Raw genomic sequence first — 14,599 nt, 5'->3', positions numbered from 1 at the left:
ACATACCCTGTTCAAGTCTCCAGCCGTTGCACGACCCAGGATGAGTTGAACCTGTAAAACGGGTGACCCTTTTTCAGCAAATCCTCTGAGAGGATTTAGACGAAAACAGTTTCCTGTTGCAGCCGTTCAGGGACCAACACAATAAAAGACGAGAGTAACAGTAGATGGGAGAGTACCACACCCTTCCCCATTTTTCTCTCAACGCTTTTCTCATTGTTCTCAACTAAACGAACGCCTGGAGCATGGTACTAACGCTCTTGTCAGGTAACCCTTTTCTACTCGGGTTTAAACTTCTAGCAATGATGACAGGGCCCCAGATTTTGCGAAGCTATTTCTCCTCTCGAGCTCTCTTTCTCGTCACGCTAAAAATGAGGCTATTCGTAGTCTGACTTGGCCGGTTGAATCGGCCAGAAGACTGTCGGCCCTCAAGTATCCTATGAGGACGACTACATATAAGTCAGTAGACGCACTCCCGTGGCAGTTATTAACAACCAAAACACACGCAGGTCCTTTACTTTATTTACTTCCTTGCTACTGCATCATTTACAGTGCTATTAAATATCTAAAATGTACATTTTTTAAAGTTAAAAGATTGCAGTTTTTACGGTGTGAAATTTTACAAAAGTATGATATTTCATTGAAAATAAGTATAGGTAATTGAAAGAATGCGAGTGCAATTGACGATTTAGACTTCGCGTGATACTGAAAACTCTCTGAAAACTGCACTAGTCTTTAGGCAAATGTAATTTCAAATAACTTTTTAATATCACGAATAGTTCAAATCCTTAATTGTACGAGCTTTTGTACGATTACTCATTTGTTACATGACTGAGCAAGTTACGAAACAGCGCGCGTTATTTTGCTTTGCGGTGCAAATTAAAAATTGGCCTGTTCTCAGCCAATCACAATGCAGTAATTTTCTCAGTCATATTGTAAAGGTTTTTCATGTATTTATTCCCAGGTACCATTGCTTCTAGTTAGTAAACGGCGTTTATTAACAGAAAAGAAAATTGAATTTTTCTGGGAATGTCGCTGACTTTCGCCACATCGGGGAGCCTTTTCTATCTCTTTACACAAGTTAAAACAACTTATCAAGGCACTGCATTCACTTTAAACCACTGTGCTTCTCGGTTAAATTTACACCATAAAATAACATGCAATAATATTAAAAACTAGACAAATCTGAAAACTGAACACTGGAGTCTAAGGTATCAGAAGAATCTGTTCCCTCCAGGAGCTCTTCTGAAATAGTAAAAATAGTAAAACTTGAGTCGCGTCACGATGTAGTTGAAGGTGGAGACAGGGTCTTTACCACTGACGTGACAGCAAAATAATGTCACGCCAACAGCTACTGCGACAGTGATAAGAAAGAAACAGAACATTGCTTGACCAGGCGTGATACTCATATTTTCATCTGCGGAGGCAAAAGAGGTAAAAAGGATGTTTTAATAAATGTAGTGCAAGACCTAGCAACATCATACTTTTCATTTAGCACATGCAATCTCTAGCTCAAAGTGCAAATTCGCCTCCAAAACAACTTGTAGGCTAAACGACTACATGTATTCACCGCTAAAACGATACTAGCTGTGTTCTTCTTTGGGTGCTAAAGTTCGCATTATGGTTTGCCAAATTTAAATGACTTCTGACGAACCACTAAGTTGTTTCTCAACTTGAAGTTGACAAAGGTGAATTTGTGACGTAATGAGTTTGTGACGCCGACGTTTCGAGCGTCAGCCCCTCATGGTTATCGGTCATTTAGCCCCCAAGTTGATTAGCCCCTAGCCGGCTAGCCCCTAACCAAAAGTCGATTAGCCCCCAATCACGCTTCAAGAACGAGAAATAAACAGTTAATTTACCCTTATCATTTTCAACTTAGCTAAGTGTTTCACTTCCCTGTCCACACAGCACAACAGTTTCTTTAGAAACTAATAAATTTCTTCATTCATGATGACGAATCGTGCAACGTTCGAGATGTGTTCACGCGTAGATTCATCTCACTATCAACCTCGATTCCAGGCTCTCTCTTCTTTGCCTTGAGAGAGAGCCTGGGGTCGAGGTTGCCCAAGTGTAGCTAAACTCCAACACGTACTGTTTACTTGTGCGTCAGGTGCGGTCGTGTCATGTTCCTCCTCGTGAGACTCTCCAGCGGGGGTTGGCCTTGAGTCCACTGCTGTGTCTCCGTTCTCTTTGACATTCCCTTTTGCTGACTCGGCACTTGTCTCTTTTGCTGACTCAGTACTTTCTGGAGACTGTGTGGCTTTTTCGGGACTCGCCTCGTCAGACTGCTTGGATTTGTTGAATTTCTGCATGGCGGCTGAGAGCAGAATACAAGAGATGAAGAGTACATGAGCTCATTACTCCTTCACTAAACAAACATAAGCAGTTCACATTTCAGAGTGAAGTCTTTAAGTCTTTAAGTAATTATCATACAACACCCTCGAAGCTCCAAGGTTTTGCTTAATTTGCACCTTATTACTTAACATAATAACTTGCTTGTTAAAAATAGATGACTTTTAATAATGTGAAATAACGCATTTAAGAAGAGCAGGGGTGAAAACTGGAAATATGGTAAAGAAAAAAAATGAGCAGTTAAGGTCAAAAGTTAGTTTGAATTCTATACATTTTCATGAACTAATGTATCTTAAGGCAAAGAAAAAGGAAAAAAATGTTTTTGGATTACCGTAATGATTTGACTGAACACTCGGAGCGTTGATTTACTTTTGGTAACTCGAGGGCGCGCGCTATTGGAGACGGTGGCGCTTATAAGGGACGGGACGCTTATAAGCGACGGGATGCTTATCAGGAACGGGACGCTTATCAGGGACGGGACGCTTATTGGGGATGGGACGCTTATTAGAGATACGACCCTTATTAGGGACACGACGCTTATTAGGGATGGGACACTTGTTAGGAACGGGACGTTTATTAGGGACGGGACGCATACTAGGGACCAGGTGCTAGCTATGCAGTCAGGTTTGCAGTGCTCGACGTCTAATTTACTGATTGAGCAGCTACAATTGCAAACTCTTTCAAAGGTCATTGATGGGTTTCCTGAAAAAAAGTGTTTAATTCCTAGATAATTTTCACCTCAACAGTAAGGTCATACATATACTTTCGAAAGGTCCCTTACTCCTCCCACTCGGCCTCTTCGTACTCAATTTTTGAGCATCACAGCCATTTTTTCGCTTTTCGCAGCTCAGTTTTTGCAGCTCGACTTGTGGTCAAATCTAAATTACACAGAGCAGTGTTGCACTGACCAAGCAAGAAGTCTGTGCAGTTTAAGTGCAGTGCAATGCAGTGCAGAGCATTGATCCACCAAAGCACAAGTGCTTTATTTATCAATCACATGTGAAAGAGAAATGTCTGTTTGCCAGATGTCAGCCAATTTGTTTTTCCAGTGTACCTGTATATTGCTCCTTTCCCATCTCAGCATATATGACAGTGAAAAGATCCAGTGTACGTTTGGTTATGGGATGTTCTTCTCCATATATGGATTGGCGCAGTTTTACAGCCTGGAGAAAATGTTGCAATTGACAATGGTAAGCTATAAATTAAAGAAGTTAATAAGAGTATTACACTGCTACTGAACAGCATAGAATGAGGGGGAGAGAACATGAACTAAGAAATGTCAGATCTAAGTATCACCAATAATATTATTCTCATTGAATGGCTGTCTGAAAGATTTTATATTTTGAACTCTAGATAAATGTTATGCCTATTTAAGAAAAAGTTATGAGGTAGCCATGATTGATCATCGCAGTACCAAATTAAAGCCTGAAAAAAAATTCAGGCTTGAACTGCAAGCCTGAATTTTTTTCAGGCTTTAATTTCACAACTGCTTAATGTGTATGTACCGCAATGATAAATTATATCTTCATTTCTTTTTCTACAGTTCAAATATATGATCTTTCATATAAGCTTATTCACTTGCATAAAGTTATAATGTTTACCAAGATGCAGAGTAAACACATTAGACCATTACAAACTTTCTCTTTCTCTCCAAAGATCCTAAATTCTTAAATAGACATGAAATGTCTCACCTTGCCACAGTACTCTAGTGCCAGCTGAGCACTGTAAAAAAGTGATGCAAAAAATGTCATTTAAGTTAAGAAAATAATGCCAAATATAATGCTCTGGTAATTTTTAGTGACCAAAATAAACTTTGTTGAAAATGTTCTGCTATTGATGAACCAAGCTAAATGGCTGAAATAGATTAAGTTTCTTTGGGTGTAAGTTCATATAATTTCAAATATCATGCACTTTCAAGCCCAGTTGCTCATGAGATCTAGCCGATCCCAGTTGACGACACTCTGGCTGATCCCAAAGAACCCTGCATTGACCAAGAAAAACAGGGGTACCCAGGGGACTTATAAGCCTCTACACCACAAGGCAAATAGAAGTATCGTTTATCCCCTTGAATGTGCTGCTAGTTCATCACATCTTGTTTCCCCAGAAATTTTGATCCAGAGTAGGCTTGATAACCAGCTGCTGTTTTAGGAAATGAGCTTGCCTCAGCCCCCAGGGAGGAATGCGACTGGACCAGAGAGAGTGGCAGAAAATTGTGCCTGATTTAGAGCCATTATGCCACTGTGGCTTGCTTCTCAATGGGCATGACGTAGGAAAAACATACACCAGGTTTTGACACTTACTCTTTCTGCTTCAAGCACATGTGTGCTAGCTTCTCATATTCATTTGCTGACCGAGCCTCAGTCGACTGTCCTTGGGGATCATCCTTGACCTCAGGCTGAAAGAAAACAAAACATGAAGCAAAAAAAGAAGCTGTATTCCATGAGCTACCTCTCTAAATGGGTGCTTGTCATCCAATGGTCATACATGGCCTGATAGTAGTCCCCTGTGAGATTGTACCATGAACAGTTTTAGCCAATGACATCAAAGGAAAATTTATTGGTGAATATATATAATATATGGATTTAGACTGAGTCACTCAGAAGATATCCTCACTGAAAGGTATCCTTAGGACCCCTTTATATATTCATTCCTACAGGAGCAGGTAACTGCATAATTAGAATGCCAAAACCAAGCATCTTTCTGTTCTAACCTGGGATACTTTGTCTCCTGTACTCTTGTCAGATGTAGTGAAACTGCCAGTATTATCTACAAATAAATAGTAGAACTTAATTAATAGTCTTGACTAGGTTTAATATCAATTCTGTCTGTAATATTAGAACAAAATAGCAGACTGCCATATAGGGTAGAGATCAAACCAAACTAAAGCCTGCTTAAAGGAATTGCTGCAATTTAATGACGAGGGTGCATTGTCTGTTTTTTGCAAGCCTTATTTGTTCTACTTGCCATAAAAATACCAGGAGGAAGTACCCAAATCTAAAATTGAGAGGAAGGAGACCTTTTTTGGGGGGGAGGGCATGTAAAATTTACACTGTCAAAGGTTCACTTTAAAGGAGCTTTGCCATGGTTTATGGATCTTTAGCCCAAATTTTTGAAATTTGCCATTTGTAATCCATGTTAATCTTTTTCACCTTAAACCATCCTTGTACCTTTATGATAATTATCTCTTTGCTTTTTTCTATCTTAGTAAACAGCCTCAAGCATTGCGGCAGGAGCAAAGTTGATGAGCAAAGTTGAGAAAGATGAGTCAGCGAGTGAAGCGAAAAATCTGTGAATCGTCTTTAGGAAGGAAGGAATGTTTTTGCAGGTTATGCCAACTGGATACGCACAGTAAACATTTTAAATTTCTTGAACTGTTTGCAACTGCAGTGATGATCAAGAAAGTTTGTGAAGGTCAACATTCAGATGCTGTAGTGTTGGTGACTTGCTCCCCAACCAGCATAATTCATGATCAGGTAAAGGAGGGAAATTCAATTGGCTTAGATTGTGCTGCGATTAAAGATGTCAACGATTTGTCCAACATTGCGAGCTGCAAAACACAAGTGCTGTGTGCATAAATAAAACTAAAGCCTCCACGTGCAATTTGCTATCATGTTTGTTGATGTTTTTTTTTCTCAATTTCTATTGGCTAATAATTTGACACATTAAGCTAGTGAGTTGTCATAATCTTGACACCTTCAGAGGGGCTGTATTCAGAAAATGGTGTCTGTGCAGGCTCTCATTCTCACTGGCTCACTTGGCTCGCTGACTCTCACTTCCTTCACTGACACCAATGATGAGAGCCTACTTGCAGGCTATCTTAGTAAACTACTATTTTCAGTTTTCCTCAATTTAAAGGTAATTTTAAATTGTCAAAATACAGTCACTGAGCTCCTTCAAACTTCGTACATTTTCATTGGAATGGTTTTGCAAGGTTTACTGAGGTTTCCTTTGAGGGCAGGGCTGGTGGGGAGGAGTTGTGATTTTTGGTGGTAATCTGTCAACAGGGGATGTCTCTTAATGTCCCTTTATCCTTAGTAAGAGTAATGGAACATACTAGGGGAAAGAAATTGCTCAGCTGATAAACAATGCTCCCAGTTCCTCAATATTCGATATATTCATATCAGTATTAATTGTGTTTTCCTAGCACTATAATTGTCATCTGGGTGCATTCATGAAACGTGATATCATGTACAAAATAACAGTAAATAATACCTGGTTCATTCTGTGTTGACTGGAGTTCATTTCCAACACTGATAAGTGATGTTTCATAATAAAGTTTCTCAGCCTGGGCAAATGAAACAGCATTCTCATCTAGCACACTAGTTAAGGGGTTTCAATGATATATAATAATCTGCAATAACAAGTACTACCTCAATTATCCGGACTCGCTGGGACTAGACGAAATAGTCCGGATAATCGAGGGTCCGGATAATCAAAAATATGAATGTTAATGAAGAACAAAACTGTTTAAATAAAGCAACATTTAATTGTGAAACTTCTACAAATCATTTGGAAAACAATATGGTCTACTGTACATCTTGAACCATTCAACGCTGAGAAAAGAATATTAAAAACAATATTGCTATGGATCTTGATCATGACTAATAAATATTCGTGAAAAAATTGAGACTAGAGAAAAAGTCCAGATAATCGAGAAATCCGGATAATCGAGGTACGGATAATCGAGGTTTGACTTTTTGTAGTGTAAAATATATGATATGAAACAGAAGATTGACATTGAAAATATGCAAAATTTCTCTTAACTCTCATTGAAAACCTAACCTCCATTTACCTTTTATAAGGAAGAACCCTCTCAGTAAACAGCCTCCCTGCTCCCTGGAGTGTAGAATAGCTACTGTTCTTTATATGTCAAATTTCTTGTAGAAGCAAACAAACCACAGAATATGCTGTGGTTGTTGAAAACATATTTTAAATTATCGACAAGCAAAGCTTACTACTTGTGTTCTGAGGTTGCAATTAAGGGCATCTACTGAACAAACATAGCCTGGATTTCAAAACTAAATGCCATCCTTCTCGTCTCACACAACACATACATGTAAGTATTAAAAGATACAATCTCCAAGTTGGCTGTAAATCTCTGCTATCTGCCAAGAAAGAAACAACTTACAGTAATTAAAGAATGGCCATTATTACTAAAAGCCATCAGAAATTTTCTGATGGCCTTTAGTAAGATTGACTTTTTCCCTAATTATTGTTAAATAGTCATAAAAATGTGGAAAATACCAAAAACATCCATAGATTAGGAGAAAAAGTGTAGTCTATGAGGAATACCTGCAGGAAAAAAATTAATGCAAAAAGACAAAAACAGTACAGGGAGAAACGACATGATCTACAGAGGTCCAATCCCACAAGTCTTTGCAATAGCCATATTCATATTGTCGGTAATGGACTGGAACTAGCTTGCAATGGAGGCTCATGTGGGGGAATATCATTAAAATGAGAATGTCATTTGTATTTGAAAAGACTCCCCGCATTAGCCTCAGTTGCAAGCTAGTTCCAGTCTAATACCAAGAATACCTGTGAATAGGGTCAATTTGTACAGACTAATTTGATTTTATGATGCAAAAGTGGTTAATAAATCTATGTCATTAAGATATGCTCGAAAATATTTGTTTTGCATTTGTGCCAAAACTGAAGTTTTAAAAAGAAAAAAAAGGGATAGAACACAAAAGGGTCAAGATCAAACTGGAGTACTCACATTATGAAGGCACTCTGGAAGTTGTTGAAATTCAGATCCATCTTTCAGTCCTCGCACACAGGCCAGCAGACAATAGAGACCATGCTGTAAGTTCCCTTTCTTCTGTTTGTGAATTGATTGCATCCATATTCAGTGATCAAATAATAACTCATTTCTTGTAGTTACATGGCTTTTGGATTTAAAACAAAACTGTGGGATTGCCTTATGCAATATGTCTCTGTCAGTTACTAGACAGTTACATGTAAGTGTGTGGTATTGTTGCAATTTGTTACTGTTGTTGTGTTGCCCAATGATGGGACCACAAGAAATATCAAATAAAAATAGTTTGTGATACCACATTATCCTCTCTGACTTAATCCACCTCTAACCTTTACTGCATCCTAATACAATTATCCTGGCTACTACCAACACATTTTGACAGGGCCGAAGCTTGTTAAGAAGGTATACAAGGATCTCAAAAATAGTGCAACCTAGATTAAAACCAAGCAAACAGTTTTATTTGGTTGAGGACACTCATCTCAGCTATCTGATTTCATGGTCACATGAGAAGTAAGGTTGCCCAAAAAAGCAAAATGCAATCACTGAAGACCTCAGTTGACTAAGTGACTGGTCATCTCTAATTAACTTTCTGTTGATGAAGTCTTCCATTTATACCCATAGGCCGAAACTTATATCTCAAAAGGAGAGAACAAGGGATCTTCCATTGTTACCTTGAATCTGAAAAAAAAGAAGAAAATTAATGAATGGTTAATATTATAACTAGATAAGTTATTTACAGTCAAAGAAAAGACACAGGCTTTCAGTAACCTGTCTATACAGATTTGTAGTTTTTCAAATTTCAGTTCTGTTATATACATGATATGCAACATCATAGGCATGTAGTGCGTGCAAAGATCTATAACTATAATCTTGGTTACATGTTTAAAAGCTTTGAAACTTGCAACAGGCAAAATGCACTCCTAAAAGTCTACGTACAAGTTGTTAGCAGCATTAGAAAGAGGTGGAAAGAGTCCAAAGGTTTTTTTTGTGCATTTTTAATGGTACATGCAGGAAATAAAGCTGTTCACAATATGAAATGTTATAATAATTTTTGCTGCTTTGATTGGCTGTGTAGATCTACATCTACATCTACACTTAGTTAGCTGAATAACAACTTCTTGTTTACAAAGCCTGATGGATTACCACTTAACCATTTGAAATTACTTAAAGTGGAAATTCAGGTTTGACATGAACTACATGCTGAACAGTTCCTCACTTTATTTTAATTATGTATCATTTAGACAGACTATCCATCAGCAAAAATAAATGAGTACAGCCCATATATTATGAGGAAAAGGCAATAAAAAGTTTTAATTTTTTTCCTGAGAGAGCAGAGCAACAAATTCTGCAATCTGATTGGTTCTTAACGGTGGGAAAAATGATCAACGAGAGGTCACAAATGACTTTTGGAATGTCAGGGAATACGTTGACCCAGGAGAAACTTGACACTGCCTAAAGACATGACTGCCAGCAAAAGGGGTGTGTTCCTAATTACGCACTTTGACAAGGCGAAAACCACCATGCATGCGATGTGCCCTGCAAAAACTAAAATCTTAAATCAAGATTTTTCATCTTACCTCAGCACCAGAACAAAAGCTGACATAAGTTGTCAGCTTTTGTTGTGGTATTGAGATAAGATGAAAAATCTTAAATTAAGATTTTAGGTTTTATGGAGTGTGTGTGGAAAAGGTCGACATTCACAAAAGCGATTTGAGAGAGAGGAAAAAAAATAAATGAGTCATTTACTGGCTTAGGTTCAGTCTGTATTGTGAAAAATTGTGACCTCGGATTTGGAAATGTTGCCCTCGATGTGCGGCTTTGCAGCATTTTCAAGACCAGTTTTTCACTATAGGGTCCTCCCAGCTGGCAGATAACATATATTTATCCAATTGCCTCTTAAAAACTCTTTCAACTGTTAACTCTAATCTACATAATAGCTTAACTGTAAGCTTACATTCCACAGCGAAATTTAATTATTTAATTTAAAAAAAAAAAAAAACCGATCAAAATAGGGGTTCACTACGATATCTGACAATCTTACTTGATTCCTTTCTCAAATAGTAAATGCCGTTCGTGGTCAGATAGTGGTTCCTCGGGTATTTTCTCTTCAGACAGGTCAGTTAGTTCGCTTCCATCTTCTGTAGGCTGTATAGTGTTTTGGTCGACTTGACCGGAATGTTTGTCGTCTTCAGCAGGGACTACATCTTGAACGTTGCTATCAGGCCTTTCTTCATCAACCTGCACATCTGCAGCCGCACTACTTTTCATCCTTTAACATAAATAAACGCGGTAGCTTTAGTTAAAAAAAGTAAATGACAGTCAGAGAACATTTGATCACGGCATATTTTATCTTCACCTCGCAACAGTCGTAGTTCAGTTTACCCTTCATGTAACTTGCATGGAAGCACTGGTTGATATTCGAACGGTCCCGTGGAACTTTGCAATCGCCCTACTTGCAAAACACGAAGGAGAGGAGAAGATGGAAGCACAACCTCTCGTTAGCCTTACTTCGATAGATATTCACGAATCCGAACCAAAAGTCTTCGACGATCACGAAGCGTTCATCTCGCTCCTTTCTGAGCACGATGTGGAAACCTCCAGAGGGAAGCTGCGTGTAACTCGGCAGGGAAAAGAGGGGAAGACTGCCATCGTCACGTTCCATGATATTGGACAAAATCACACATCAGCATTTCTTGGTTTCTTCAACTTCAACGAAACGCGGCCCCTTCTAGATCAATTCTGCATCTACCACATTGACGCTCCTGGCCAGCAAGAAGACAGCGAGGACTTGCCAGCAGAATACTTGTATCCCACAATGGACGAGTTGTCTGACATGGTTGGAGAAGTGGTGAATTTTTTCGACATCAAACGATTTATTGGCTTCGGTATTGGCGCTGGAGCCAACATCCTCTGTCGATATGCACTCTGGAATCCTACCCGAGTTGAAGCCCTAGTTTTGGTGGAATTAGTGGCTTCTAATGGAGGGTGGATCGAGTGGGGATACCAAAAGGTAGGTTTGCGCTGCATGTTCGTGCAAGAAGTGCGAAAACTATGTACATTTTGTACTAGCAAGTGTGCAAATCCGCTACTTAATATGAGCTTGGCGAACGGAAGATATCAATTATTTATCACATTTATGTGTTTGCTTCAGAATGACACCATTACAGTAATTCTTGCTCGTATGTTTAGGCAAGATTTTCGTATAACCTCATCATACATTTATTATGCATGCTGTTGTTGACAACAATAGTAAAATTTAATAGTGGGAATGATATGGGGAGGGTGTTGGGAGAGATGACAAGGGGTGGAAAACAACGGCGAGAAAAATTTAATTTCCCTGTGAAAAGGGAGCAGCTACATCAGTCAGATGTGTTAATTTACTTTGGGGTTGCCTTGGCAAACATTCAAGTCTGTTTGGCTTATTGCATAAAACCATGAATAAAAACAGGGTCAAGAAAAAAACTGAATAGGATATGGTGAGAATGGGCGAGGAAATTTTCGAAAATTCACTTTACAAAGGAGTTGCTGTTGAACTTTGGGTTCAAATTATTTCCACAACTTGGCCTCGCATTTAGAGTGCCTCTCAATGCTCCATTCCTTCACATTTTGGCCCTCAAAAATAATCCCATAAGCACCCACACAGTCAGTATTTGTTAAAAACAAGCTATTATTTTATTTTCTGCTGATGCAAAGCTACCTCCTCATCACACAGATCTTAAAGATTTTATCTCAAATTATTCAGTATATATAAATGCAGTAATGTGGTGTAATATCGCTGTACATGTATACAGTATGTGTATGTACCTAACTTTAGTGCTATACCTCATGTTTGTTCCATAGATGTGTGTCAAACAACTGCAAAGTAAGGGGCTGACAACCTTTGTGGAAGACTATCTACTCTGGCATCACTTTGGTAAAAAGACAAAGGAAGAAAACCTGGACCTTGTGCATGCCTTTAAGCAGAGTCTCCACACAGTCCTGTCCCCTCGCAATCTCTCTTTATTCATTAACTCTTACCTGAGACGCACAGACCTTCAGATACATCGCCCAGAACCTGGCAGTTCAAAGAAAGTTCAGTCATTGAAGTGTTCAACTTTATTGGTAACAGGATCCAACTCTCCCCACCAAGATGATGTCATTGAAACCAACTCTAGGTTAGATCCAGCGATATCCAACTACTTCAAAGTGTCAGATTGCGGTGGCATGCCACTGGAAGAACAGCCTCATAAAGTGGCCACTTCACTCATTCTGTTCCTTCAGGGCTTGGGCTACTGTAAGTATAATGGCCTAAGATTCACTGTTCAGAAACTAAGGCCTAAAATATAGGAGCAATAAACTTAACCATGATTTGTTTCACTAAAAGTATACAAACAGTTATACATGAAACCAAAATGCAAATTAAATTAAGAAACTACATTGGTTGGACATGTGTAATGCTAATCTATATCTCACAGAAACATTCTGTCAAGAAGGTGCTGTGAAAAAGTGTGAGATATTATTTATTACTTTTTTGCAGTGACTCGCCTTCATACAAATCCTCCAAAGGTAACGCCTCCAGCAACAAGAGAACCAAGCGTCTGTTGAGCCCAGAATTGCAGGAATTCTAACCTTATGCATGGAAGTCACACCAGATTGGTGGAACAGGCTATCTGCTGTTTGCTTTTCCAGAAAATTAAATGCTGCAGCCCTTGCAAATATTTTGTTAGTTGAAATATGGAGTCAAACTCTTTAAACTCTTGCTGCAGTGAAGTCATGACTTCCTTTGATCTGAAAAATGTTCAAGCCCTATGTAGTTATCCTCTTAGTCAAAATCAATTTCTTTGAACCTGCTGAATACATTTTTATGGGTGTCTTGTTATTAATTTAATACAGACATTTTTTGTCTGCAGTTAATGCATGTCTCTTGAATCAACCCTTATTAATAATGCAGACACCTCATAAGTCGGAAACTTTCTGTGGTCTTTTGGGTTTAACTCCACTCTCATCTAAAAGCAATTTGAAATGGGTTTAATTTATAAACAATTAAGTAAAGGGCAAGTGTTAATTGCTTTTAAAAATTGAATCAGGCAAATGAAAAAGAATTTAAAAAAATCTAATTTTGCTAGATGGTAATATTTTGGGCCACTGAGGTTGTTCAAAGAATGAATAAATACATACTACACACTGAATGAATGACTACTCGGAGGAAATATTTTAGTTACACAAACTACACTATCCACTTAATTAAATAACATTCTTAGAAAGAATCAGAGAGCCTTTGAATGGCTAGGTGTTGAACTGAATGTCTCCATATCTACACTTGATAGTGTGACAGTGGAACAAGAATATTTTGTTCAATGTACTTTAATTTATCAGATGAATAACATTTTTTGCACTGAATTTCACGGGAAGTAAGTTATTTACTGTAAATTGTGCACAGTCACATGTATGTTAAAGCAAATGGACTGCCTAAGGGTTGGATAAGCTTGTTCCAAGCTCTCAGATAATGGAGATAGAGTACATGTATAATACCAATAAGCTCTTGCAAAAGAGATGAGTCGGAGATATTTGTAAGATGTTTTTGCTCACTCTCAACATTTTGGAGCTTGAAATAGTCCATTCATGGTGTTGCACTGGATGTAAAATTTCTTGTCTATTTAATGATTTTCAATAAATTAAGCTGTGGTTTCTTGTCAGTCTGATTTGTGAATATCAGCAACTTTACATCTGTTAGAAATCTGATACAACACACTGGAGACCACTCCTACGTCGTTTCATCATAATAACATTGTGTTGTGAATCATTCACGTAAATTACACGAGAGTGATAAAGGGTCTAAGTTGGAATGGATGAGGGCAAAACCTAAGCCCTGCCCAAACAGACTCACAAGTAGTTACAAGTACATGTAACTGCAAGTTGATCTTGCATGGAGACTTGTGTTAGGTGGCCCAACGGACTCGCAAGTTTCCTTGCAAGTAAACACAAGTTGCAAAAAACCCGTTTTAAGGCAGACACATCCTGTATTTCCTTGGCTAATAAAAGGTTAATGGACACCAGTAACTTGCGTTGACTTGATTTGGGTGGCCAAATGGTGAAAAACTTGCGTCAGCCTGCAAATCATCGCAAGTCAACACGCCCGTAGGGCCTGGCCAAACGGAGTTGGAAGTAGATGCATGTTTTCTACTTGCGAGTCCGTTTGGCGGCTTCAGTATGTTGCGTGACAAAAGCAACTAAGAGACAGTCATGTGATTTGTGAATATATGAAAAAGCCATTGTTAAAAGTAGCATAACATGTATGACATACAAATTTTAAAATGGGATGACAACCCCCTTTTGCTACCCTCTCACATCGGTCAAGTCCATAAATGTGTTTGACAATGCGATCTACAAACTAAGATTGCTTGTCCAAAATTTCACAGAAAGTTATCTGTTTACTGCAAATGGTGGAAAACAGTTTCATCGCAGTAAATTTTAATTAGTCCCTCAGGTTTGCATCAACTTGTTCCAAGCTCT

At 38.4% G+C, this 14,599-nt stretch overlaps 2 protein-coding genes across 2 annotated transcripts; one reads left to right on the top strand and one right to left on the bottom strand.

Moving 5' to 3' along the window:
- Positions 1 to 497: 497 nt before the first annotated feature.
- On the bottom strand, positions 498 to 10,523 carry LOC110046742 (uncharacterized). Its single transcript, XM_089292553.1, has 11 exons — positions 10,464 to 10,523; positions 10,149 to 10,376; positions 8,069 to 8,785; positions 7,424 to 7,454; positions 6,562 to 6,660; positions 5,060 to 5,115; positions 4,650 to 4,744; positions 4,041 to 4,071; positions 3,404 to 3,512; positions 2,090 to 2,314; positions 498 to 1,414 (listed from the first exon to the last, which is right to left on the bottom strand). The coding sequence occupies exons 3-11, from the start codon at positions 8,189 to 8,191 to the stop codon at positions 1,212 to 1,214; spliced, it is 972 nt and encodes a 323-aa protein (XP_089148679.1). The 5' UTR covers positions 8,192 to 8,785; positions 10,149 to 10,376; positions 10,464 to 10,523; the 3' UTR covers positions 498 to 1,211.
- Positions 10,487 to 13,782, top strand: LOC110046741 (protein NDRG3-like). The gene is made up of 3 exons (XM_020752443.2): positions 10,487 to 11,117; positions 11,948 to 12,380; positions 12,624 to 13,782. The coding sequence occupies exons 1-3, from the start codon at positions 10,506 to 10,508 to the stop codon at positions 12,689 to 12,691; spliced, it is 1,113 nt and encodes a 370-aa protein (XP_020608102.1). The 5' UTR covers positions 10,487 to 10,505; the 3' UTR covers positions 12,692 to 13,782.
- Positions 13,783 to 14,599: the final 817 nt, after the last annotated feature.

The sequence above is a fragment of the Orbicella faveolata genome, unplaced genomic scaffold (genome assembly GCF_042242905.1).
Source record: "Orbicella faveolata isolate gen_17 unplaced genomic scaffold, um_ofav_v1 contig_24, whole genome shotgun sequence".
Lineage (NCBI taxonomy): Eukaryota > Metazoa > Cnidaria > Anthozoa > Scleractinia > Merulinidae > Orbicella > Orbicella faveolata.
This window is presented reverse-complemented; position numbering and strand designations above follow the sequence as displayed.

What these genes read in the sequence shown, in the direction of transcription:
- LOC110046742 (XM_089292553.1), bottom strand. Translation starts at nt 8,191, where the DNA reads ATGCAATCAATTCACAAACAGAAGAAAGGGAACTTACAGCATGGTCTC. An exon ending in GTCAACACAGAATGAACCAG is followed by an intron (nt 5,116 to 6,561) that starts GTATTATTTACT and finishes ATTTATTTGTAG; the next exon opens with ATAATACTGGCAGTTTCACT. An exon ending in GGGAAAGGAGCAATATACAG is followed by an intron (nt 2,315 to 3,403) that starts GTACACTGGAAA and finishes TTCTGCTCTCAG; the next exon opens with CCGCCATGCAGAAATTCAAC.
- LOC110046741 (XM_020752443.2), top strand. Translation starts at nt 10,506, where the DNA reads ATGGAAGCACTGGTTGATATTCGAACGGTCCCGTGGAACTTTGCAATC. An exon ending in TCGAGTGGGGATACCAAAAG is followed by an intron (nt 11,118 to 11,947) that starts GTAGGTTTGCGC and finishes TTTGTTCCATAG; the next exon opens with ATGTGTGTCAAACAACTGCA. An exon ending in CCTTCAGGGCTTGGGCTACT is followed by an intron (nt 12,381 to 12,623) that starts GTAAGTATAATG and finishes ACTTTTTTGCAG; the next exon opens with TGACTCGCCTTCATACAAAT.